Source organism: Manis javanica, chromosome 7 (genome assembly GCF_040802235.1).
Source record: "Manis javanica isolate MJ-LG chromosome 7, MJ_LKY, whole genome shotgun sequence".
In the NCBI taxonomy this organism is placed as follows: Eukaryota; Metazoa; Chordata; class Mammalia; order Pholidota; family Manidae; genus Manis; species Manis javanica.
In genome coordinates, this window is record NC_133162.1 from 33,661,930 (window position 1) to 33,685,556 (window position 23,627).

The window sequence follows — 23,627 nt, forward strand, 5'->3', positions numbered from 1 at the left end:
ATGGTTACCACCAGGGGGCACTCAATCATTGGAAGTCAGAATCCTATCACAATTCTTGATTAGAGTTGCGTAAAATTGTAAACATATTCCTCACAGTTTGAGATAAATATCATCACATCAAAAGTGTATAATGCTGCATTTCTGAAAACCAAGCACCCTTTTGGCTTATGCAAGAGCTTCAGGTTAGACATTAGTTATTGCTCAAATAGGTCATTTCCCAGGCAATTGCAAAAGTTTTGGTGAAATTATGTAGCATAGAAGAGAAGCAGATTACTTCCTTTTGTTTTGTATCTTTATTCAACTTTATTGAGGTATGATTGACAAATAAAGTTGTAATATATCTAAAGGGTACAATGGGATGATTTGATATACATATACATTGTGAAAGGATTCCCATCGTTGAGTTAATTAACATACCCACCACCTCACATATTTACCTTTGTGTGTGTGAGAGAACATTAACGTTCTATTATTTTAACAAATTTTAGCTATACAATACAGTGTTATCAACTGTAGTCACCATGTTATACAATATATCTTCAGACCTTATTCATCTTATAGCTGAAATTTGTACTCTTTTACTAATTTCTCCCCATTTCCCCTTCCCTCACCAACCCCTGGCAGCCACCTTTCTACTGTTTCTAGGAGTTTGACTCTTTTGTAAGGGGGGATGCCATGTAGTATTTGTCTTTCTCTGTCTGGCTTATTTCACTTAGCATAATGCTCTCCAGGTTCATCCATGTGTCACAAATGGCAGGTTTTCCTTCTTTTTAAAGGCTAAATTATATATACCACATTCTCTGTATCTCTTCATCCATCTATGGACACACAGATTATTTTCATACCATGGCTATTGTTTCCTTTGCTGTGCAGAAGCTTTTTTAGTTTGATGCAGTCCCACTTGTTTAGTTCTTGCTTTTGATGCCTTTGTTTCTGGTGTCAAATTTTTAGAAAGTCATTGCCAAGACCAACGTCAGGAGCTTACTACCTATGTTTTCTTCTAGGAGTTTTATGGTTTCGGGTCTGATGTTCAAGTCTTTAATCTATTTTGAACTGGTTATTGTGTGTATATAAAACAGGGGTCCGGTTTCATGCTTTTGCATGTGGATGTCCAGTTTTCCCCACACCCTTTATTGAAGAGACTGTTCTTTCTCTATTGTGTATCTTTGGTGACTTTGTTGAAAATTAATTGATCATACATTGTCCTGGGTTTTCTTTTTTTGGGAGGTTTTTGGTTACTGATTCAGTCTCCCTTCTCATTACTGGTCTGTTCAGATTTTCTGTTTCTTCATGGTTCTGCCTTGGGAGGCTGTATATTTCTAGGAATGTACCCATGTCTCCTGTGTTGTCTAATTTGTTGGCATATCTATTATCCAATTTGTTGCACTCCTAATGGTGAGTGCAGTGCCAAGAAAGACTGCGCCCAGTGAAACTTGGTGGGGACATACTCCAGAGAGACAGCTCTCATCACACTTCAGTAGCCTCTGCTACACTGACAGGCCCCATCAGCAGGCCAGCCTGCCCCTGGCACATCCTGATTGCTGCAACTTCCATCTCCTCGGTGGGTGGTGAGAGTCCACGATCAGTGTAACTGGAGGAAAAGCAAGCAGCTGAAATGCATGGTCCCAGGGAGCTAGACTTTAGCCATGGGCCCACTGCTATTCTCTTTTTCTGTTGTAGACCCATATGCTCATGTCTCCTTCCTGCATCGAAGCAAAACCACTGAGATCATCCACTCAACTCTGAATCCCACATGGGACCAAACAATTTTATTTGATGAAATTGAGATCTATGGGGAACCCCAAACGGTTCTTCAGAACCCACCCAAAGTTATCATCGAACTTTTTGACAATGACCAAGTGGTAGGTAATGTAGAATTCCTAAGAAATGGGAAATGATGATGATTGGTAGGGATGCTCGTTATGGAATTTAAGGACGGCCTGTTTTTCTAGGGCAAAGATGAGTTTTTAGGACGAAGCATGTGCTCTCCTCTGGTGAAACTAAATTCAGAAATGGACATCACACCCAAACTTCTCTGGTACCCAGTAATGAATGGAAACAAGGCCTGTGGGGATGTTCTTGTAACTGCAGAGCTGATTCTGAGGCACAAGGTATTTGCTGAGTTCTCACTCATATATTCTCTCCGAGAAGCTGCTTAAAACACTTGTTAATAACTCAGCACTGTTTACTTAAACTAAAGGGATCCTTCACCTTTGCATGTTTGTTTCACAGGATGGCTCCAACCTTCCCATTCTTCCATCACAAAGGGCCCCAAATCTGTACATGGTCCCCCAGGGGATCAGGCCTGTGGTTCAGCTCACTGCTATTGAGGTATGCTGCTCTCTGACTGTTACTCATCAAATCAAATGGATGTAGCTGCAGGACTGGAACCCTTCATATAAGAAATGGAATCTTGCTGAATATTCCTTGCTGTCTTCAACTTCCCACAGAATGGTCCAAAAATTTGAAATGTGCTTGGAAATAGCTTGTTGAAGCAACAAGAACAGGTCAATTCCAACTTTACCAAGGGATTCTGAAGCTCTCATTTCCTGGAGGCCTGTTGATTTCTGAGTTTCCCATGTCAACTGGAAAACTGGGAGAGGGAAGATGGATGCAGAACAGTGTGTCTGTGTGTGCAGAGAGCAGGGGACCCAAGCAGAGGCAGAGGCAGAGAGAGGGAAGGGATTAAATAGAAATGGTGACATGTTGGACAGTTGGAGCAGATGTAGGTGGATGGAGCTAATTAGATAGCTTGATGTACAGTGTCTGGCTGACTCTTGAGGTGTGTCCAGTTGAGAAACTGTGACCTGGAGATTTCCATTCTCACGTGGTCTTACTGAGTTCTCAAAGACTGAAGCAGTTGGCTTTAAGCAACAGCTATCATTTTTCAATGCTTCCATATCAGACACTGTGTTAAGAAGTTTACACTTGATCCTCAAAATAACCCTGTGATAGATAAGACTGTCAGTCCTGTTTGTAGATGAGATACAGAGAGGTTACTAACTTGCCAGGCAGGGTTCAGAGTTATAATGTGGCACAGCCAGGATTTGATTCCTACACTCTTACCTGCTCTATTTTTTAGCAGCTCAGGCAGAAGGAAAGGAGCAAACTGCTTCCCCTGCATGACCCACAGGCTTTCTAGGGTAACAGCCTCAGAGATTTTAGGCAAATCCACACCCATCAACCTTAAAGAATTTACCAGTTATTAAGGACAAATTTTTCCTTTTGAACATTATTTTTAATATATTGGGTTTCCCTCCCTTCTCTTTATTTTGTGTTCTTAGATTCTAGCTTGGGGCTTAAGAAATATGAAAAACTACCAGATGGCTTCTATCACATCGCCCAGTCTCATTGTGGAGTGTGGAGGGGAAAGGGTAGAATCAGTAGTGATCAAAAACCTTAAGAAGACACCCAACTTCCCAAGTTCTGTTCTCTTCATGAAAGTGGTACAGTATCAAGACTCTGGAGCAGCCTGTGTGTGCTGAGTAGCTGAATTTTATTTCAAATATGAATATACACATATATATGTATATATGTGTGTGTGTGTCACACAGTGTATATATTTCCAAAATCTGACAACAAATAGGAAACCCTGCCTTGTGTTCAGCTTGTCAGTGACTTCCCCCTTAGATTCTCACACTCTAGTGACAGACTCTGAAAGCTTCAAACATCCCCAGCAACACAGAGATATTTATGCGCAATTCTTAGGTATGTCTCCAATAAGCTGTCCATCTATTCAGTTACCAATTATAGGCTCTTGGTCAATCCCCTGAGGGCAGGGTTTTAACCCTCTGCCACACCCCTGCAGGTATACATGAACCAGAACCTTCTAGGCTGGCTAGGGAAGGGCAGCTGTGGGGGAACTCATTTCGGGTGATGGGGCCACGTCCTGATAGCCCAGAGCTGTGCCCCACCTCCAGGTGCCCCTGGTATGGCACCCACTTTGTTCCACTAAAGTTACCCTCTGGTTACTAGAAATTCGACAGTATGAGTGCTGGTTCACGGTCCTCTGCTGTAGACCTCACAGTATTTTGGAGCAAAAAGAGGTCACCCAGTCTTTCCATTTTCAAAGCAATTAAATCCATAATGTTTTAAAGAAGAAAATCTATTTTTTACTCTGCAATAGAAAAAAGATAAAAATAAAGGCATTTCCTCAGTTTGATGGGGTAGAAGGCCCAGAACCTTCCCATGCCTTTCCCCACCCTGGTCATTTGGGGTCTCCCAACACCTCACTCTTGAATTCTAGGTCCATGTGGCTTAACTTCTCCTTTTACAAATGAGGAAACTGAGGCTGAGAGAAGGGAAACACCTTATCCACGTCCTATAGTGAATGTCAGGTCACGCCTGTGCTGCAGCGATCATGACAGACAGTGGCAGCACACCTGGTACTAGCTGCAGTCATGCATCCTGTGTTTGCTCTTTACCCTAACCTGCAGGGCAGGTGTTTTCACCTCTCTTAACTCCACTTTGGAGGAGACCCAGAGGTTAAGTAATTTACACAAAGGACTCAGCTACCAAGTGGGTGGCCCCAGTCAGGAGCCCATGCTCTTGCCCTTACACGCTGCGGACTGCGATGGATGCTCTGAGCCAGAATCCCAGAGTCATCGCCCCTGGGCCCCTTCACCCATCCTTGTCCACTCCCCAAGCCCTCCCCCTCTTACATCCTAGACTTGACTCTGGTCTCAGTCCACAGACAAGGAAAGCCACTCAGTCAACCCCAGCTTCTATTCCTGTACAAGCCCAGAGACGGAAATTCACCTGAACCACATCCCAGGCCGGCCCCAAGACCAGTTCGTGATTCCCCAATCAGCCAGGCCACTAAATTCCACGTGGATGAACTAGGAGGAATGTGGAGGAACTAATGAGCATCCCATTTGGTCACTGAACTTCCAGGGCTAAAAGATTCCCATGCCACAGTTAATTCCCTTGGAGATTCAGTTTTATTTCGGTCACTTCTAAATTCTAACTAAATGTTGTCTACTTCCTGTTACAGAGCAGAGCCAGGTCCTCAGGGCCTGTTTCTAAGCACTTCACATGTATATGAATTGAACGAGCCTATTATTACTTAGGAGATAACACGCATTGCTAATTTGCCTCCAGTTGTGCAGTGTCTAGGGGCAGAGCCAGGATTTGATCCTGCAGACTGGCTCAGAGCTCATGCTCTTAAGCACTGTGCTGCTTGCCTAGAACTAAATTACTGAGCAACTTACTGGGAGTACAATGGGCTACACCAAAAGGGCAAAAAGGGTCTGGTGGTCCCTCTGGGGGAGTTATTGGCAAAGCTGCCCTTGTCAGGTCTTATACAGAGAAGTGACGGCTCCTTTCCGACCCCCAGTTCTTGCCCAAGGAGGAACTGTATATGCCTCCGCTGGTGATCAAGGTCATTGACCACAGGCAGTTTGGGCGGAAGCCTGTTGTGGGCCAGTGCACCATCTACCACCTGGACCGCTTTCGCTGTGACCCTTATGCAGGAAAGGAAGACATTGTGCCACAGCTAAAAGGTAAAGTGCAAGTCTATAAGTATCATTTTGGGGCTTTCCATGCATAATCTGATTTAATCTTTACAAACCTTTTTAAAGGAAGTATTCATTGTCCAGATTTTGCAGATGAGGAACCAGTTTGATTTATAATGGCTTGTATAGCTTCCCAAGCTAATATAGTTGGTGGGTGGCAGGGCTAGATGTGAGCCCTCACCTCACTGTGGAGGGACCCAGCACTCAAGCTATTGCCTTCTGAAGTAACCTGTCCCTGGATGAAATAAAACTTCTCTGTAGGAGATGTTTAGTGCTCCATGAGCTTGTCATGTAGTCCAGCAGAGAAGACAGACAAGGAAATGAGTGCTTGCAGTCCAGTATGAGAAATACAGGGGCTCCCTAGTGAGCACTGAGGGAGGGAGTATTTTATTTTAAATTGCATTCCATCTGTTGTCCCACCTCATTAAGGTATCACAACATCATTGTGATGCAGGCTGAAAGACATTATTTTGTTGCTACCCACAGAGAAAAAAATGACACCTGCTGAGTTTAAGTAACTTACCTTTGGTCACGTAATGAGTGAGTGATAAAGCGGAAGCTAACACTGACCTTAGAGTTTTGTAATAAATAATAACAAATGAATAGCATTTTGCTCTTGTCTATTCAGTAATGCCTTGTTTTTTAGCTTATCATGTGCCAAGGTCCGTGTTAGAGGCTGGGGACTGGGTCACATCAGTGAACAAGATCCCAGGGATTCTGGCCTCATACCCACTGGAAAACCAGCACAGCCTCAGTGAGATGATCATTGGTAGCCTCAAGACTGAAACAGATGTCTTCTATTTAAATAGCTGTGCTGCTAACCAGTTCTATTTAATCTTCATTAAGGTTTGGTACTGATTTTGCAGAGTCTCTGGAACTCATCTGCTTTGTGCGTTTGAGCATCCTGTATCCCCGATTCAGAGAAGAGGAAAAAATGAAATCCTCAGTCACACTTGAGCAAAAAGCCTACATGAGTTTATTTAGAAATTTCCCATGCAAAGCATTTTGTGCTGAATTGACGGTGCCTAAAATTGCAACATATTTAATAACGAGGATTATTGTAACTAAAGGCATTGTTTTATTCGGGGTTACTAAATGGAGAAAAACCATTGTCCTGGTGCTTTCCCTACTGATTTCACGAAAGAAAGTTTATTGATCCAAATATGTGAAAGCATTAGGAAGGTACAAATTCTGAAAACTTCCAGGACTGCTTGTGTGGGCCTGTTTGCACCTGCTGGTCAGGGGTTGCTGGGCCTGAGGCAGAGGTCTCCTGGTGAGTCTATGTAATTCATTACAAGTGTGGTCAAGGCTTCAGAGAGCCCCTGAAGAGGAAAATCCTTCAGGAGTCCATACTTAAGTATGGGGGAGCATAATGCTCCCAAGACCAGAATCTATTATTTTAGATCGATCAGGTATGTTCTGAAAGCGAATGATAGGGTAAGAGTTGTGAGATGCACTTGGTTGGCATGATGTTAGAAGCACACAGAGTAGCTTTTTCCTCCTGTCCCTAAGGCTTTGGTTTCCACAAGGATGGCAAGTGGAGAAATGATAATAGAAGGCCCTTGCGTGCAGTGGTGTTCCCACGTGCCTGCCCATCTGGCTGTCACATTCTCATTTGCTATAGTTGTCAGGAGTCCCTGGGGTGCCTGTCTTGCAATTGGAGAAACTGTTGATAGCCACGGAGGTGCCACATGCATATAAAATGACCTAGCATAGTGGGGGTATCATAGATGCTTAGTAAATGTCTTTGCTGCCTCCCCAGTATCCCCCCAGTCATTTCTCTGACATTATTGAGAGGTTACTCTGCTCTGGGCTCTGGTATGATGGTGAAAACACAAGCTTTGGGGTCAGACAGACTTAGATTCCTTACTTCCACTTACTACTAATTATTTAATCAGAAGCAAGTGATTTGCTTTTTTTAGCCTCAGTTTGTGTTTAATCTTTATAATGGGAATAATGGTACATATTGAAGGATTAAATGAGAAAACATATGTAAAGGGTTTAGCCTACTGCCTGGCACATGGTGGGTGCCTAAGATATGTCCTCCCTCCCCTCCCTTATGTCCCATGGTCAGTTGTCCAGGTGGATTAAACAGGAAGTTCTTCCGGCTTGGCTGAGTGTGTTCTGTCTGGGTTCTGGCCTCCTATTGAATGTCTTTCTGCCTGATGCCTTCTTTCATAAAGGGTAGACATACCTCTCATCCCCACCCCTGCCTTGGACTAATTGTCCAAGACAAAAGAAAAGGGTCCATATAGTGCCCTAAAACTGTCTAGAATTGAATCGTACTTTGGAAGAAGTGATTAACTTGGACGTTATTTTCTCCATTCGGGTGTGCTTCTCTCCATGGAGTACGTCTCATCCAGGAGTAAATGTTACCATTCACTCTGTGACTGTTAAACTGGGAGTAGAATGTTTACCACTGTATTTTTCTAAGTGTCTTAGGTGATTAAACTGTCTTGCAGCCTCCCTTCTGTCTACTCCACCCTGCCGAGAGGTCATTATTGAAATAGAAGACACGAAACCATTACTGGCCTCAAAGGTAGGCTTCAAAGCTCATTGTTGGATAATGCCAGTTTTATCTTTCAGGTGTCTTAAGTTTTGGGTGAATTCAGTCAAGCTACTCAAGACAATTAAAATAACAATCAAACCAATTTATCAAGATAAAGAATTTGAATCTTGCACTCATCAAGTTATGATGACTTTGTAGGATAGTATCCTCTGCCCTCAGCTACCCAGGATGTATACAATAGTATCCAGGCTCAGGCCTCACCCTCCAAGAGGAAAAGGAACCTAGACATCAGTATATTTGAGTGATTCTAATGTGCAGTCAGGTGTGAATGAAATGATTTGCCAGAAAGAGAAATTTCAAGAGCAATTTCGCAGCATTGCACATTCAGAAGAAAGGAACATGTAGCGCAGCAGTTCTTTCCCCCGCTACATAAACAGAAGCATCAGGGATTTTTAATGACCCTATTTGTCAGTATATGGGTATCTCAGATTTTAATATTCATTGTGGTTTTAAAATGAAGAAATTGGTGGAAATGCTCACTTAAGACCCTATTTTAAAACCATTCCAGGCAATTCTACAAGAAGGAGAGGAGAAAAAAAGCTTCCATCCCAGAAAAAAGAAAATATTAAATATCTCCCTGTTTCTACTGGCATTTATTATGAACTTTCACAGCATGTTTTAATGTGCAAACTGGCCAAAAAATGCACATGACTGCACTTTAATATGTTATGTCGATAAACAGTCCTTTAAAAAAATCCACTTCTTTCCCACTGCATTAAGCATACTCACAATTGGACCATATTAAACGCGTCTCCACAGCCAGCACTGTGTGGCAGTCTGTTTGATTCTATTCCCTGGGAATCCTCAAGTCACAGATGACAATATCAAATTTGCAAAACTATCATGTTCACTTTCAAAACAATCCCAAATACTCCCAACAAAACAGTAGGCACCTAGGGAGAAGTAAAGTACAATATACTTAAGATCCTTTGTGTACATTTTCATAATTACTGTGGGGAAAGACAGTTTAAGATCCTCTTCTATAATGTGCCTCCAGCTTTTTTTGTCAATCAGTCCTTAATTCATGCTTACTATGTACTCAGTAGCCCCTAGGTATGGAAGAATCAAGAAGAACAAAGCAATCTATGCCCATGTTTTCACTCATTTCTTAGCACTAGTTAACAGATGACTAGGCTACTGTAGTAACACATTGTTAAAGTTCAGTTAACAGCATAGAAATTTGAGTTACAACCTAACAGTGGGGTAGTGGGGTTGGTAGTATCAGTCATTCCCACTGTCCAGCAGTTCCCCCTTATTCACAGTTTCACAGTTTCATTTTCTGTGGTTTCACTCTCTGCGGTTTCAGTTACCTGCAGTCATCCATGGTCCAGAAGCAGATGGTCCTCCTTCTGATACTGTCAGAAGGTCAGTGGTAGCCTAAAGCTACATCACAATGCCTATGTCACTCACTTCCCTTCATTGCATGACATAGGCATATTATCATCTCATGTCATCTCAAGAAGGGTGAGAACAGTAAAATATTTTGAGATGGAGTCTACATTCACATAACTTTTATTACAGAATATTGTTATTATTGTTTTATTTTATTATTAGTGACTATTGTTAATCTTTTATTGTGCCTAATTTGTAAATTAAACTTGATCATTGGTATGTACATATAGAAAAAACAGTATATAAAGTGTTAGGTACTCTGCAATTTCAGACATCCACTGGGGGTTTTGGAATGTGGCCCCTGCAGATAAGGGGGGACTGCTGTTCTGTAAATAACTTCAGTCAGCTTGCTCTCCTAACACCTAGTTGAGGTACACTGTGTTGATGGGAAAGGCTTTGGAATCTCCCTTAAAAACTGATTCCACCTGTTCATCAAGGAAGACAGTAGCCACCTATGCAAAATGAAATAAGCAAAGTTGAGCTTTGGCAGAGCCAATAACAAGCTTGCTGATGTCCTATATTACATGTACATGTAGTATACATACACACAGGTAGTATACATGCATGCATGTGATATGCATGCATTACATGTACATGTAATGTGTATGTCATGGACATCTATTACCTTTAACTCAGTCAGGTTTTGTATCTGGGTAAATTGAGAGAGTGGCTCAGAATTGACTGTGCTGTTGATGGGAGCTGGAGGCTGTGGCTTTGGGTGACAGTCTCACACTCACAGAAACTCACACCAGTATCGTGACGACTGGGAGCTCTTAACAAAAGAGCTCAGTACAACCACAAGAAACGCAAGAAATAAGTATTTGGGGCAAATTTGGTAAGGATTAGCCAGACAACAGGGACATTCCTACATGGACATTTCAACAATTACCTTCCAATTCCAGTGTTTAAGCAGTATGTCAACAGCACTCAGCAAAATGGCTTCTCCAGCGACAGTGCATGTATGTATGACAAGCAAATGCATGAGGCTGCCTGGGACTGCGGGGGCTTCAGGCTGAAGTCTTGAATTCTCCTTTCAGATTCTTGCTACTAGCAGACTTTGGAGGGAAAGATGATCTTTAAGCAAATGTGATTGTTTTAAGCCTAAGGGGAGAATCTTCTATGCCATCTGGAAATGAGAAAGCAAATTACATCAGTTGCTTCTGTTTCTTTCCCACAGGAGCAAGCGGGCTTGGATAAATTCTCCCATACTAATCCTAAATTTTAAAATCAGTAGTTTGTCTTGAATAATGCTTTTTCAAATCATGAACTATTCTTTTCTTTGAAATGATTTTTGAGTCGCTAAAAATAGATGTGAATAAAGAGGCGAAAAATGTGAATTCAGGAACCATTCATAATGTCAAAGCATTTTTGGCATAAAATCTCTCTCCAAAATCTCAATTTGGCTGTGATGATGTAATCTTTAATCCCACTTTGGTATGAATCTAACAGAAAGAATTTATATCTGTCTGTCTCTCTCTACCTCTCTTGGAAATTCCATGTGCTGAACAAAAGTCAACCCAGAAAATCCCAAGGGGTGTGCCTCTCCGAAGAAGCCCTGTGACTGCCACCCCCCCACCCCCGCACCACCCCCCACCCCCCACCACCCCCCCACCACCCCGCACGGCGCTGCAGGGAGTGCCTGCAGGGGGAATTGTTCTGTCCTCACATTAGAAATCAGCCTGAATTTAGGATTTCTGGAAGGGGGCCCAGAGAGCAATTCTTCAAACTGCCCGTGAAGGCAAACTTGGCCAATGTACCAGCAGGTGCTAAGAGAAAACTCCAGCTCAAACATCCTAGCTCCCCAGTCTGTGATCTCCTGATGTTCTCTGAGATCAGGAGTGGGTTCTCCATGCAGAAACTCAAATGGAAGGATTTGGCCAATGGGAAACTTGACATCTTAGAACAATTTTGATGGATGAATATGTATTTGGTGCTTTTAGACATAAGGTAAAAACAGAAAAAGGTTCCTACATGATGCTATCGTACTGGACGTAACATCTTGTGACAGGAGATTTTGAAGGGATGAGAATTAGGCCAAGTTGGGATATAATTTAGGAGCGAAATGGAATGAAAGGTTTGAAGGTGGTGAGAATAGCAGCTACACCACTGCCTCCCTTGTGACCACTGTGCTGGCAGATTGTCTTAACTAGGAAACATGGGATGTGGGTGGCTACCGCCAAGCCTTTCATTTTAATACTGTTTGTAATTCTTTTGTGCATTTTCAGAGAAGAACATAACATATTTGTATATGTTAATAATTTGTATATGTTAATAATAAGCTAATAGGATGAAAAAAGTAAATAGATTGTGTCTTTAGGGTGTGAGAGAATTATCTTGTATAGCTGTAGGCCAAGCAGTAAGGTGTGTTTAATTATGAGATCTTCTTGAATTGAGTAATTTAATCCATCAAAATGTTGATAGTATACAACATGCATGAAACATAACTTCTCCTTCTCTCTTTCTCTACACGTAATGCTCATGGGGGTCTCCATATCCATGTGACCTGTTCCATGGCTTGTCCCCTTCCTGTCCATACATGTGATGAGCAGCTAACAGAAAAGGTAACTATTGTACACATTTTGCTCGATTTAAGATTCATGTGTTTTTGTATTTTCTGCCTTTGGCTGGTACATAAAGAACTTTGTTTTCATAAATCCAGGATTAGTTTACTGATCCATAAAGGGGAAATAATTGTGTGTGTGTGTGTACATATATATACTGTACATAGATAAGAAAAAAGTTTTTCTTAAGCATTCCTTCTTCCATTCCCCCAGACTGAATTGGAGGCTATGTTATAGGTGACACTGTATTTTTGGTGACACCATTCTTTCCCAGGTTGATTAAAATAAACAATGGGTAGTTCTAATGAGGGTCTATTCCTGTTACATATCTGAGTGGGATTGGTAGCGGCCTTTTATAAGTTACAACCTTCTGCAGTTAGGAAAGGTTGCACAGGTGACTCTGCTGTGTTGTCCCTTCTGCTCAATCAGGAGCCTCCCAGCTGAACCAGACGTCCTCAGCATGGACTACCCACTGGAATCACCTGGGGAACTTATGAAAGCAGGCAGGAGGTCCGGGTCTCAGACTGATTGAATTAGAATCTCTAAGGATAGCTTGGGAGCCACTGGTCTGAATGAACCATAATGCCTCCCTATTTTTTGTTTCATCTTTTATCATTTTCAAAGCTCTTTTCCCTAATGGTCTTATTTGATTTCCAAAACAATTGTCTAAGGTAGGTGGAGACAGCTAGTGTTACTATCCCCTTCAGTGGGTGAAGGATTGATCCTCAGATGTTCAACCACTCGCCCAAGCTGGTATGGCTTGTAACATACGGGTATGGCTTATAACGTAAGGGATAGGACTTGAATAAGAACCAGTTTTTTCCAACTCTTAGCTCAGTCAGTTTGGTTTTTTCTCTTTGTTTGTTTGTTTTACAATGCATTGCTGGCTAAAAGGGCTAAAGGAAATGAAGCAGTAGGAAACATGTTGGAAGTTTTATTTTAATTTATTTGTATATGTTAATAATAAGCTAATAGGATGAAAAAAGTAAATAGATTGTGTCTTTAGGGTGTGAGAGAATTATCTTGTATAGCTGTAGGCCAAGGATGATCATTTCACCTCCCACTTCTGGGTAGAAAGACCATGAATGCTTTATCCATTTTGCATGTTAAAAAAAGTCATATAATCTCTATTTCAGGTTCAGAAGTACCGATTTCTCCTCTTACATATGTTGTTTTTTCCCATTGATTGGAAATCCAAGTCATCACTAAAGATTTTTTTCATTTTGACATGTCTTTTCTTAGGAGGAAGAAATTGTTGACTGGTGGAGTAAATTTTATGCTTCTATGGGGGAACATGAAAAATGTGGACAATATATTCAGAAAGGCTATTCCAAACTCAAGGTACCTGGCCCTGAGCTGCTGTGGGTAGGGGATCAACATCCATTAAAACTGGCCCCAGGCAGACGGAGTAGAAGGCTAGAATGTTGGATGGTATGTGCTGATGCAAGGGGCCAGCAGCTCTGGCTCCCTGGAGAGCCCTCTTGCAATGGGTTTTGGCTTTGCCAAAATTCCCAGGGCTTACTGACAGTTACTGATTGATGGTTATGTGACTGCTACTTTGCAGTTTTGGGGCATCTGGCAGAGGGTTGGGAATGGGTCAGGACCAGTTAGGCCAATAATTGTCCATTTTGACTCAGGGAGACCTAAAAGTCATGGTCCTTTTGCAAAATAGCATGAAATGTCAACATGATTCATTCTGTCTTCCAAATGGGTATCCATTTCACTAGCTGAAAAGTTGATTCTATTACATGTATGCAGCATAAATCACAACATGGGCACGTGTCCAGGAGGAAGACAAAGTATTGAGCTATGCAGATCTGGCTATTATCTTTCTATTAAGGTTTTGAGTTTTCCAATTCTTCATTTAGTTTTTCAGACTGCAACACACTCAAGTAGAAGCAAATGCTAAAGTTTTCCAAACAGTATCTAGGAGGAAAAAACTTTCAAATGAGAACTATTTAGCCACTAAAATGATTTTCCCCATGAAAGTGGAAAGAACCCACATCCTTTCATGTTATTGTCATCACTTCTCAATGTAGCTTAAGAAATGCCAGAATGTAAAGAACCGCTAATTTAGAAAAATGATCCATTCTGGCCTGTGGATCAGTCCCACTGCCTCTCCTCCGTCCCTCCCTCCCTCCCTCTCTGCTTCCTTCTTTCCCTCCCCATCCTTCCTCCACTATTCTTCTAGTTTTTTATTGAGGTATATTTACATCACAATAAAGTAATCCACTCGATGATTCATAATTATATACATCTATGTAAACCACTATCCAAAATAAGGCAAAGAGCATTTCTATCCCTGGAGAAAACTCCTCTGTACCCACTTCTAGTCAGTTACTCACAACCTTCCATCCCTCTAAGAGACAGTGACCTGATTTCATCAGCCTGGAGTGGTTTTGCCTGTTCTCTTACTTCTTATAAACGAGCTCATATAGTGTGTGTTTTGTGTGTATCTTGCTTCCATAGCCCAACACAGTAGTTTGAGATCCATCATATTGTCATGTGTATCCATGGTTTGTCCCTTTTTATTGTGGAGTGGTGGTGGTGGTGTGTGTGTGTGTGTGTGCCCAAATGTCTTTAACCATTTTTTTTTTACAATTTTTTCATTACAGTATTATTGATATACACCTTATGAAGGCTTCACATGAAAAACAATGTGGTTACTACATTCACCCATATTATCAAGACCCCCCCCCATGCCCCATTGCAGTCACTGTCCATCAGTGTAGTAAGATGCCACAGAGTCACTACTTGTCTTCTCTGTGCTACACTGTCTTCCCCGTGATCCCCCCCACACCATGTGTACTAATCATAATACTGTGGAGTGGTGTTTTTTTGTATGGATAGACCACCATTTGTTTAGTCATTCTTCTGATGATAACACTATAGACATTCCTGTACCATGTGGACATGTTTTCATTTCTCTTGGATAAATACTCAGGAATGCAATTTCTGCATCATAGAATATGCAGATATTTAATTCCACAAGCAACTGCCAGATGTTTTCCCAAAGTGTTTGCATCATTCTACTCAACTAACAATATCAGAGTTCCAGTTGCTCCATCCACATCCTCATGCCCATTTGGTATTATCAGTATTTTTTATTTTAGACTCACCTATATTTCAATGAGAAATTAGAATGTGTTGATGGTTTTCAGGTGTATGACTGTGAGCTGGAGGAAGTAACAGAATTTGAAGGCTTGACAGACTTCTCAGATACTTTCAAGCTGTATCGAGGCAAATCAGATGAGAATGAAGATCCCTCTGTGGTAGGAGAGTTTAAGGTGAGTAAAACTGTGAGATTGTCCTCTTTAAAACCCACCTTTATTTTCCTTATAGAGCTAGAATAAAGGACAACCCATCTTTAGAAGAGGAACATACACGCTGACATCTGAAGGATGCTAGGAGGTCCTAACAAGGAAAATGTAGGGTCAGGGCAGAACATGCAAAGCCATTCTCAGCAGTTTTCTCCCTACTCAGGCCATACAATCTTGAGTCCTGTGGACCCAAGCTCTCAGAGATCTAGCCCCCCTCCCTGCCGCTGGGCCCCGACTCCGAGGCCCTCAGCAGGACCACTGCAGCAACCACTCAACTGATGGCCCTTGTGACCTTCCTCATCTCATTCCAGTCCATTCCTCGTGCAGCAGATCTGATCATATTTCTTGACTGTTTGAAGATATTGCTTGGGTTTCCACTGGATCAAGTCTCAACTCCTTCCTAAGGTGGAGCTAGCCTTTCTTAAGCTCCTTGTCTCCCCTGCCACCCCACCCTCCTGCTCTGGAGGACCTCTTGCAAGCCCCAAACACGCCTTGTCCTCTCACAACTTGGAGCCTTGGGACTGACTCTTACTTCCTTCCCTCTTTGTGGTCTGACAAATTCCTGCTGTTCTTCAGTACCAGCTCAAATGTCACATTCTTTGTGAAGTGCCTCCTGATGGTTCTCGGCAGGGCCTCCTGCTCTCGGCTCCTGCAGATCTGGGTTCTTGCCGTTATTAAAGCACCTTTCCCATTGTAAGCATCTGCTTTCACGGCCTCCCCTCCCTCCAGCCACAGTTGGCAGATCCAAGGCCCCTGTGCTGTTACTCCCTGATCCTTTCCAGTAGCAGACATCACTAATCGATCAGGGCATATACACTTCACATGGTCTCAAAATCCTTATGACGCTTCCCGCCAAGCAATCAAAGACAGCATGAGTCACAACTTTAGAACATCCCTGTGCCAGACTGGGTTCCTTCACTTCATTTTCGGGGCCCCAGTGTCTGGCACATAGTAGGTGCTTATTACTTCATGCTACTTTACTGCGTGAATGTAGCTGGAACCAAGGCCCACGTGCTCTGATTCCAACTTGAGTAAATTTTCTCTTGTACTTAAGCTGGTTTCAGGATAAAATATTTGGCCTCTCAAGCTGACCTGGTGAATTACTAGTTCAAAAAATATTTATTGTGCCCCTACTAGAGGCCCATCACCATATTGGATCCTGGAGATAGAGTGATGAGCAAGACATAATTCCACCTGAGGAAGCACAGAATCTAGTGAAGACTATAAAGTAAACAGACTCTCAAAGTGCAGGGGCCAGTGCGTGACGGGGGTGAGTGTGGGGTTGGTTGGTAGGACACACACTCAGCTGGAGTCAGTCAGGGAGGTTTTGTGGGAAAGGTGACACTTTTAGCTGAGACCTGAGGGATGAACAGGAGTTTGCCTGGGTGTGGGAACAGGTTTACAGGGGTGATGAAAGGAAAAGGACATCACCCTTAGTACTTCAGTGGATTCAAAAACAATCACTTTTATTCCTATCTTCAAAATACGTGCAGAATTTCACTCCTCACTACCTCCTTTGTCGTCATGCTTTGTCATCCCATCTTGCCTAGATTTTTGCCCTGTCTCCCTGCCTCTGTCCTGACCTTTCTTCTCCCCTTGACCTGTTAGTAATTACTTTATCATCATTTCACTTTCCCTGCTGGAAATACACAAAGTGCAATAAATGTTCTTTCACAAAAAGGAGCCCGTCCCACAGGGAGGGGCTGTCACCCAATCCCACAGCCCGTGTGGCTGCCCCGGAGTGTCCTGCGGGGGAGGTCACTGACCAGGAGCCCTCAGCCCAGGTCTCCAAGGGCCCTGTGAGTAATCGGTGTGTCTCTGTTTTAGGGCTCCTTTAGAATCTACTCGCTGTCGGATGACCCCAGCATGCCAGCCCCTCCCAGGCAGTTCCGGGAATTACCTGACAGCGTCCCTCAGGAATGCACAGTTAGGATTTACATTGTTCGAGGCTTAGAGCTCCAGCCCCAGGACAACAATGGCCTGGTAAGAGTTTGGGTGTGGGGCCTTCTCCTGTAGCAAGATAATTACAGTCATCAGCCGCAGTAATTGTCCTGTTCTTTCTTTTTGGGCGTCTGTTATCTCACTAGGGGAGAGATACTCTATCAAAACGATTTATTCAGGAGGATTGTCCCAGTGGGGATTTATCTGCGAGCTGGAAGGGGCTTGGATCCTCTGCTTCATGCTTCTCACTTTACAGCTGTGACCTCGGAGGAGATTTTTCTCTGTCACTCCTCCCTGCCACCCTCTGCACCCCAACAGGCTTCTCTGAAGGCATGCTGGCTGGGTGCCTCTGAAAGGGAAATACTGCTCAGACCTCGCCAGCCCCGCAAGAGAGGGTGTGGAGGCACCCCTGAGCCTATCCCAGAAACTGACTTACACTTGCATCCCAGGATAACAGAGCATGCCCTCTCTTTTGTCCCCACAGTGTGACCCTTATATAAAAATAACGTTGGGCAAAAAAGCAATTGAAGATCGAGACCACTACATTCCCAACACGCTCAACCCGGTCTTCGGCAGGTAACGCACATTTCTAAATTTTTCTGTGGTTCATTTTTTCACAGTGTATGTACTGAGGATGTGCCAAGCTGTGTTCTATCCTCTGAAACTTGACTGCAAACTAGACAAACATTCCAGTCACCAGAGCAGATAATAGAATATGAAGTGCCCAAGTGGAAGTAAAAAGTGCCATGAACACAATAAAACCACTTCAGGAGATGGGCTTCTCTGTTCTGAGGCCTGGTGGGGGGGTGTGATGGCACCAGGCATTGGGGGCCCAGAGGGTGCCAGCATGGGGTTTCCACAAGGCCCAGGAGTCTGCTAAGTTGGAGGGTTCTGGGCAAGAAGGGTGGGCAGAGTGACTTGCCTGTAGCAACGTTTGGGTTCTCACTGCCTGAGTCCAGTTTGGGTTCTGTTTTCTGGATGCTTTGATTCTACAGTTGTGATGTGAATGTGTTCATGGCCTGTTTTCAAAATTGAGGAGGAGCGGAAAGTGACGGGGCAAAACACCCTGCTCCCTCTGTCTTCTGTTCCCGAGGATTCTCGAAAAAGCATTATTTTCATCATCATTGCCACTTTAGACTTGTTTCTGGAATTACCTTTGTCTCATCAGAACCTTCTCAAGGGTTAGGCAATTCCAAGTCACCTTTAAATAGGACCAGCATTTTTCAGCTATAAATAGTGTCCATATTTAATAAGAGCTAACATTTGCTGAGCTTTTACAGTATGCATGAACTATGCTATACCGTTTATGTACCAAAAAAACCCTAAAAAATCTCACAACTCTGAGGTGCTATTGTTATCCCCATTTGACAACAGAGGAAACTGAGGCACAGAGAGAATCAGTTCTGAACGTGCCCATCTGGTAAGAGGCAGTCAGACCTCAGACCCAGACTTTCTGACTACAGCGTCTGCGTGGTCTCCACACTCAGCTCTTTGCTTTGCCACTATCTGATTTTATCTCCATGCAAACCTATTAGCTGGGCAGGGCAGTGACGAACGCCTTACCTTACAGGTGAGGGAAACGGCGCCGGAGCTCGGTTGCCAGAGCTCTCGTACATGGCAGAGCCAAGAATCAGGTAGAAATTCCTGATGAAGCCCCAGGCTTTTCTGACACCCTTGGTAATGCTCCCTACTCACGGCAAAGCTATCACTTATGCAAAAATGTTGTTTGTATAAAACATTTGTGAAAAGTGTTATTTTCCCAGAACCACGCCAAGCAGAACACTGCTTGTTTGACACGTAGCCTGTATTTTACCTTCATCTTGCCCATCTTTTCTACTCACATTGGTCTGTGGCCTTACCCATTCCTTCTCTCACGCACGTGGGCCTGTGTGCACACACACAAGGAAGCCTTTGTCACTCAGTCACGGTCTCTCAGGTTTGCACCCACTGTTCACCCCTACACATTCCCACACCCTGTAACACACACAGGACCTCACACCCCCTCAACTCCTGGACACGTGTGCACACACATGCACCCCGAGGCTGCATGCCAAGACCAGGGAGGGGAAGTAATCCTCTGGCATGGCAATATGATCGTTTGCCTTTTCTTCCGCTGATCCAGCCCTGAGGTCTAGACAGGAAAAGGCACACAGAGCAGGAAGAAGGCTCCATGTGAGGGAGACAGGGAAGCGGGAAAGCCAGCTTTTATGGGAGAAAGGCAGCCCTGTCTGAATTGTTCGTCTCAGAGGAGCCAAGCACAAGCTTAATGAAGTGGCAGGAAAAGTCTTGCTTGGAGTCTTTCCGGGAGGAAGTGACTCTGTCAGGCTCCACTCAGCCAATCCTGTACAGTGTCTGTGCAGACTTCCCCCCGTCCAGCAGGTGGAGCCACAGACACATCAGCTCTGCAACCCCTCCCACAGTTCTGCTGCCTGGCTGCAGTCTTAAGGCCTGAGTTTCAGCAGAGACCCTCACAGTTCTGAGACAGGAATTCAGGAAGAGGCAACCTTTCCTATGTGCTCGGCTGTCATTAATTGTATTCCTATCACATCAGAGCATCCTCCAGATCACATTCAACAGGAAGTCTGCGTTTTGCATAAGATATTCCTTGGTGTTCCAAGAAAGACAGTATTCCTTCATCAAACCAACATACCTGGATTAAAAAAGATAATAATTGTGGGATTTCTTAGAGTCTTTAGTTTGCCCAGAGGAACTTCCACAAGAGGTGGGTTTCATCATGTTTGACCAAAGATCTTTCTGAAGGGACACACCTCACATGTCCCTGGGAACCTAGTATTACAGGTGTGGTGTTATGGGGCACGAGTGGCTATAGTCCTTCATATGTAGTCATGATTCAGTACCTTTTCTCATGTGGCCACCTGCCCACTGCCTGGCTGCAGCAGTCTAGAAAAGTCACTGAAACTTATGTAGGAGACATCCTGGACTGACACACCCGTCTGTTCAAATGAATTAACATTCCTGGCTCCTAGGGCCGGAACCCGTCCACACGTAGTGCAAGGAGAAGGGGTGAAGGCAGAAAGAGAGGAGGGGTGGGAGAGGCCTCCTACAGTTTCCCAGCAACATAATTTCCTGAGCACCTGCTTTGGGACCCTTCCACTCGGCAACTACAGAACCAATCCCTGACCACCTGGAGCTTGTGCTTTTCAGTCTACTGGCCCTCAAAAGGTGCACCACATTGCTCACCTACCACAGGAAGTTTGATTGTTTAGCTCGGAAGTGTTTGCATTTTCATACAGAAAGCCTTCAAGTGGCACACCCAGAGGGTCAGGGGTGAGGGAGGGAGGCCTCTTGGTGCCCCGTGTTTCTGCCCTGTCAGTGCATTCCAGCCACACCCCTGCCTGTGCTCTTGTGCAGTGAGTCCAGGATGTTCCATGGGGTGGTGGTGTCTGCTGCGGCAGAGGAGGGAACACAGTAGGGGCACAGCTGAAGGGCTATAAGCCAGGGTACTGTGCCTTGCTGATGTCCCAGCTGGGTAGACATGCCTGTACCCCAGTTAATAGGCATGTGATAATAATGTGAATAATCATAATTATTATTATAGCTCCTGGGTTTTGAGCACTGCATTCATACCAAACGGGACCCATTTAAACATGTCTTCACTTGACCCTTATAATAATACAGAACAAGAGGTATTATTTTCACAATCTTACAGGTGAGAAAACTGAGCCCAGATCAAGTAATTGGCATAGGGTCCTACAGCTGGCAAGCAGCAGAGCTGTGATTCAAACTTACATGTTCAAAGCCCATGCTCTTCTCTTGAGCAAGTGTACATAATCCCATACTGTTCTTATGACTAACATGGACTACTTGTCAAGAAATCCCAACCGGTACCATCCTCCTAGTTTCCCTAGTCACCACGTTCTCCTCCAGCAGCCAGAGCCACCATCCGTGGAATCTCTGCACAGAGCCCTGGGTTTTTTGAAATGCCTACGTAGGATCATAGAGAGTCTAACTTTGCATTTGTTTATTTAGGATGTATGAACTGAGCTGCTACTTACCTCAAGAAAAAGATCTGAAAATCTCTGTGTATGATTATGATACCTTTACCCGGGATGAAAAAGTGGGAGAAACAGTTATTGATCTGGAAAACAGATTCCTCTCCCGGTTTGGGTCCCACTGCGGCATACCTGAGCAATACTGCATGTAAGTTGCTGCAGCCGTTAAGTATGGACAATTTGCTCCTTCTGACATTAATACCTGAGGAAGCTTTGGCTTTCTGCTGAGCCACGCCTACTTTGAGTCAGACACACATCATTTTTAATGACAGTTAGGGAGAGCCAGGGCCACAGCTCTGCCTAGCTCCAGGGGGCACCATTCGCACTGTCTCCTGGGTAGAAGGCTGGCCCTGGAGCAGTGCGGTGCTCTGCAGGGTGGCATAGCTAGGAGCCCTCAGAGAACCAGCCGCCTCTCTCCTGTTCTTCGAGCCTGTCTCCTTGATGCCAGGGACAGGGGCCTGACAAGGTTTGATGACAGGAATCCCCCCTCTACCAAATGACTGATTTTGTGGTGTTCCTCTTTCCCCGAGTGCTATAGGGTATATTATCTAATGAGATAGTTTGCAGTTTTTCATAGTTTATGAATTTGCCTATTATGATTATAGTGATCTCAGCTAAACTTTCCATTTTCACAGAGGGGGAAGTTAAGGAGGAAAAAAACAATCACCTGGCTGACACTCCAAAATAATTGTGGATTTTAGTCCTTTGAAATAGATTTCTATGCAAAAGCTACAGTGCAGAACATATTCCCTGTTCCCTCTTTACATAGGAGCACCTATAAGTATGTGAGTGTGTGTATACAAATGCAGGGCGAACCTGTGTGCCTGCAGTAACTCGGGTGTGGATGTTACTTACAGTTCTGGAGTGAATACCTGGCGAGATCAATTGAAACCAACACAGTTGCTTCAAAATGTAGCCAGATTCAAAGGCTTCCCACCACCCATCCTTTCTGAAGATGGAAATAGGATCAGATATGGAGGACGAGACTACAGTTTGGATGAATTCGGTAAGCACATTGTCATAAATTGTAAGCTGGCTACAAAGTATAGCAAACTATTTACATCACTGGGTTCACTTTGGGGAGGGGGTGGACAGCGCAGTACCTTAATTATGGCAGTGGAGACTGCATGCACGACCAACAAAAGCCCCATTGTAGCAGAGTTTTGCTGTCTTGTCAAGTGTCTAAGTATACACATTTTCTTGTCTGTCTTATGTTTCACTTGACCTTTTCAGGTCACAGCCATTCGAGCTTTGAACACCAAGTTCTAGTAATTAACTAATTTCCATGTAATGCATAATTACCTCAAAAGTGCTCCGATGGTAGTACAAGAATTTCTCTTCCAAGTTTATTCCATCATTCTTCTAGCCCTTCTCTGCAAAGACTCAGGGATGCTGGGGGTTGGTTGGAAGAATCTGCTGAGCTACATCTGGCTCATGTCTGAGTTTGGGGTCTTGCTCTTTCCCAAGCACTAATTTATAATACAATCCGTCCTGACACATGAATGGCTAGCTGCACTATGACAAAGACTGAAGTAAGCTTCACAGAGCATAAGAGCTGTGGTGTGATTCAGTGTTTTGTAGGGAGGGAGGACTTTCCAGAGGGGGCGGCACAGGGGCTGGCTTTGAAGGGTACACGGGATATCCAGAGAAAGCTGAGCAAAGACACATGGGACTCAAAGTGTTTCCTGATCCTCAGCCATTTATTCTTGAAATTGCAAGAAACCATGTTTTGTCTTTCCATTGGAAGAGGACTTAGTCAATATCAGGGATGATTAGATGTCTCATGGCCACACTTAAGTGCAAGGGAGGCTGGGAAACAGTCTGGCAGTAAGCCTCTGCCACAGAAGTAAATACAGGCTGCCTTTACACATTCTGTGTGTTCTGGCTCTTTTGCTATTGGCAGCCCACAGGGCAGGTGTGAGCCTGGTTGGGGCAGTGTCCCCAGTCAGGAGCTGTTCCTATCAACAACTCCTTCACAAGGCAAAGTTTACACACTGGAATGACCTGTCTTTTTTGCAAGTTCTGGGATGAAGTGCTGCAAGCTCTTCAGGGCAATCTGGCTGCACTGTTCCCGGATACCCATCCCTCTTTCAATGCCACTTTCCATTCCAGAAGCCAACAAAATCCTGCACCAGCACCTCGGGGCCCCTGATGAGCGTCTTGCCCTTCACATCCTCAGGACTCAGGGGCTAGTCCCTGAACACGTGGAAACAAGGACTTTGCACAGCACCTTCCAGCCCAACATTTCCCAGGTAAAGGGGCTGCTACCTTTGGAGACCCATCACCCACACGCCAAAGGCAGTGACAATAGCTGACAT

The 23,627-nt window shown here is 44.0% G+C and overlaps 1 protein-coding gene across 3 annotated transcripts in view; it reads left to right on the forward strand.

The window, feature by feature from the left end:
• Positions 1–23,627, forward strand: part of MYOF (myoferlin) — a 158,575-nt gene that overhangs the window by 119,881 nt on the left and 15,067 nt on the right. For all 3 annotated transcript variants that reach the window (XR_012133124.1, XM_073240687.1, XM_073240688.1), the window contains 14 exons: positions 1,681–1,862; positions 1,953–2,111; positions 2,233–2,331; positions 3,285–3,446; positions 5,336–5,501; positions 7,976–8,052; positions 12,024–12,035; positions 13,278–13,376; positions 15,197–15,322; positions 17,183–17,338; positions 17,781–17,872; positions 21,287–21,457; positions 22,167–22,315; positions 23,422–23,561. Coding sequence is in view for 2 of the 3 variants with exons in the window: in XM_073240687.1 (XP_073096788.1) it covers positions 1,681–1,862; positions 1,953–2,111; positions 2,233–2,331; positions 3,285–3,446; positions 5,336–5,501; positions 7,976–8,052; positions 12,024–12,035; positions 13,278–13,376; positions 15,197–15,322; positions 17,183–17,338; positions 17,781–17,872; positions 21,287–21,457; positions 22,167–22,315; positions 23,422–23,561 (1,790 nt within the window). In the remaining variant the exon portion in view is untranslated. The remainder of the gene's footprint in view (positions 1–1,680; positions 1,863–1,952; positions 2,112–2,232; positions 2,332–3,284; positions 3,447–5,335; positions 5,502–7,975; positions 8,053–12,023; positions 12,036–13,277; positions 13,377–15,196; positions 15,323–17,182; positions 17,339–17,780; positions 17,873–21,286; positions 21,458–22,166; positions 22,316–23,421; positions 23,562–23,627) is intronic.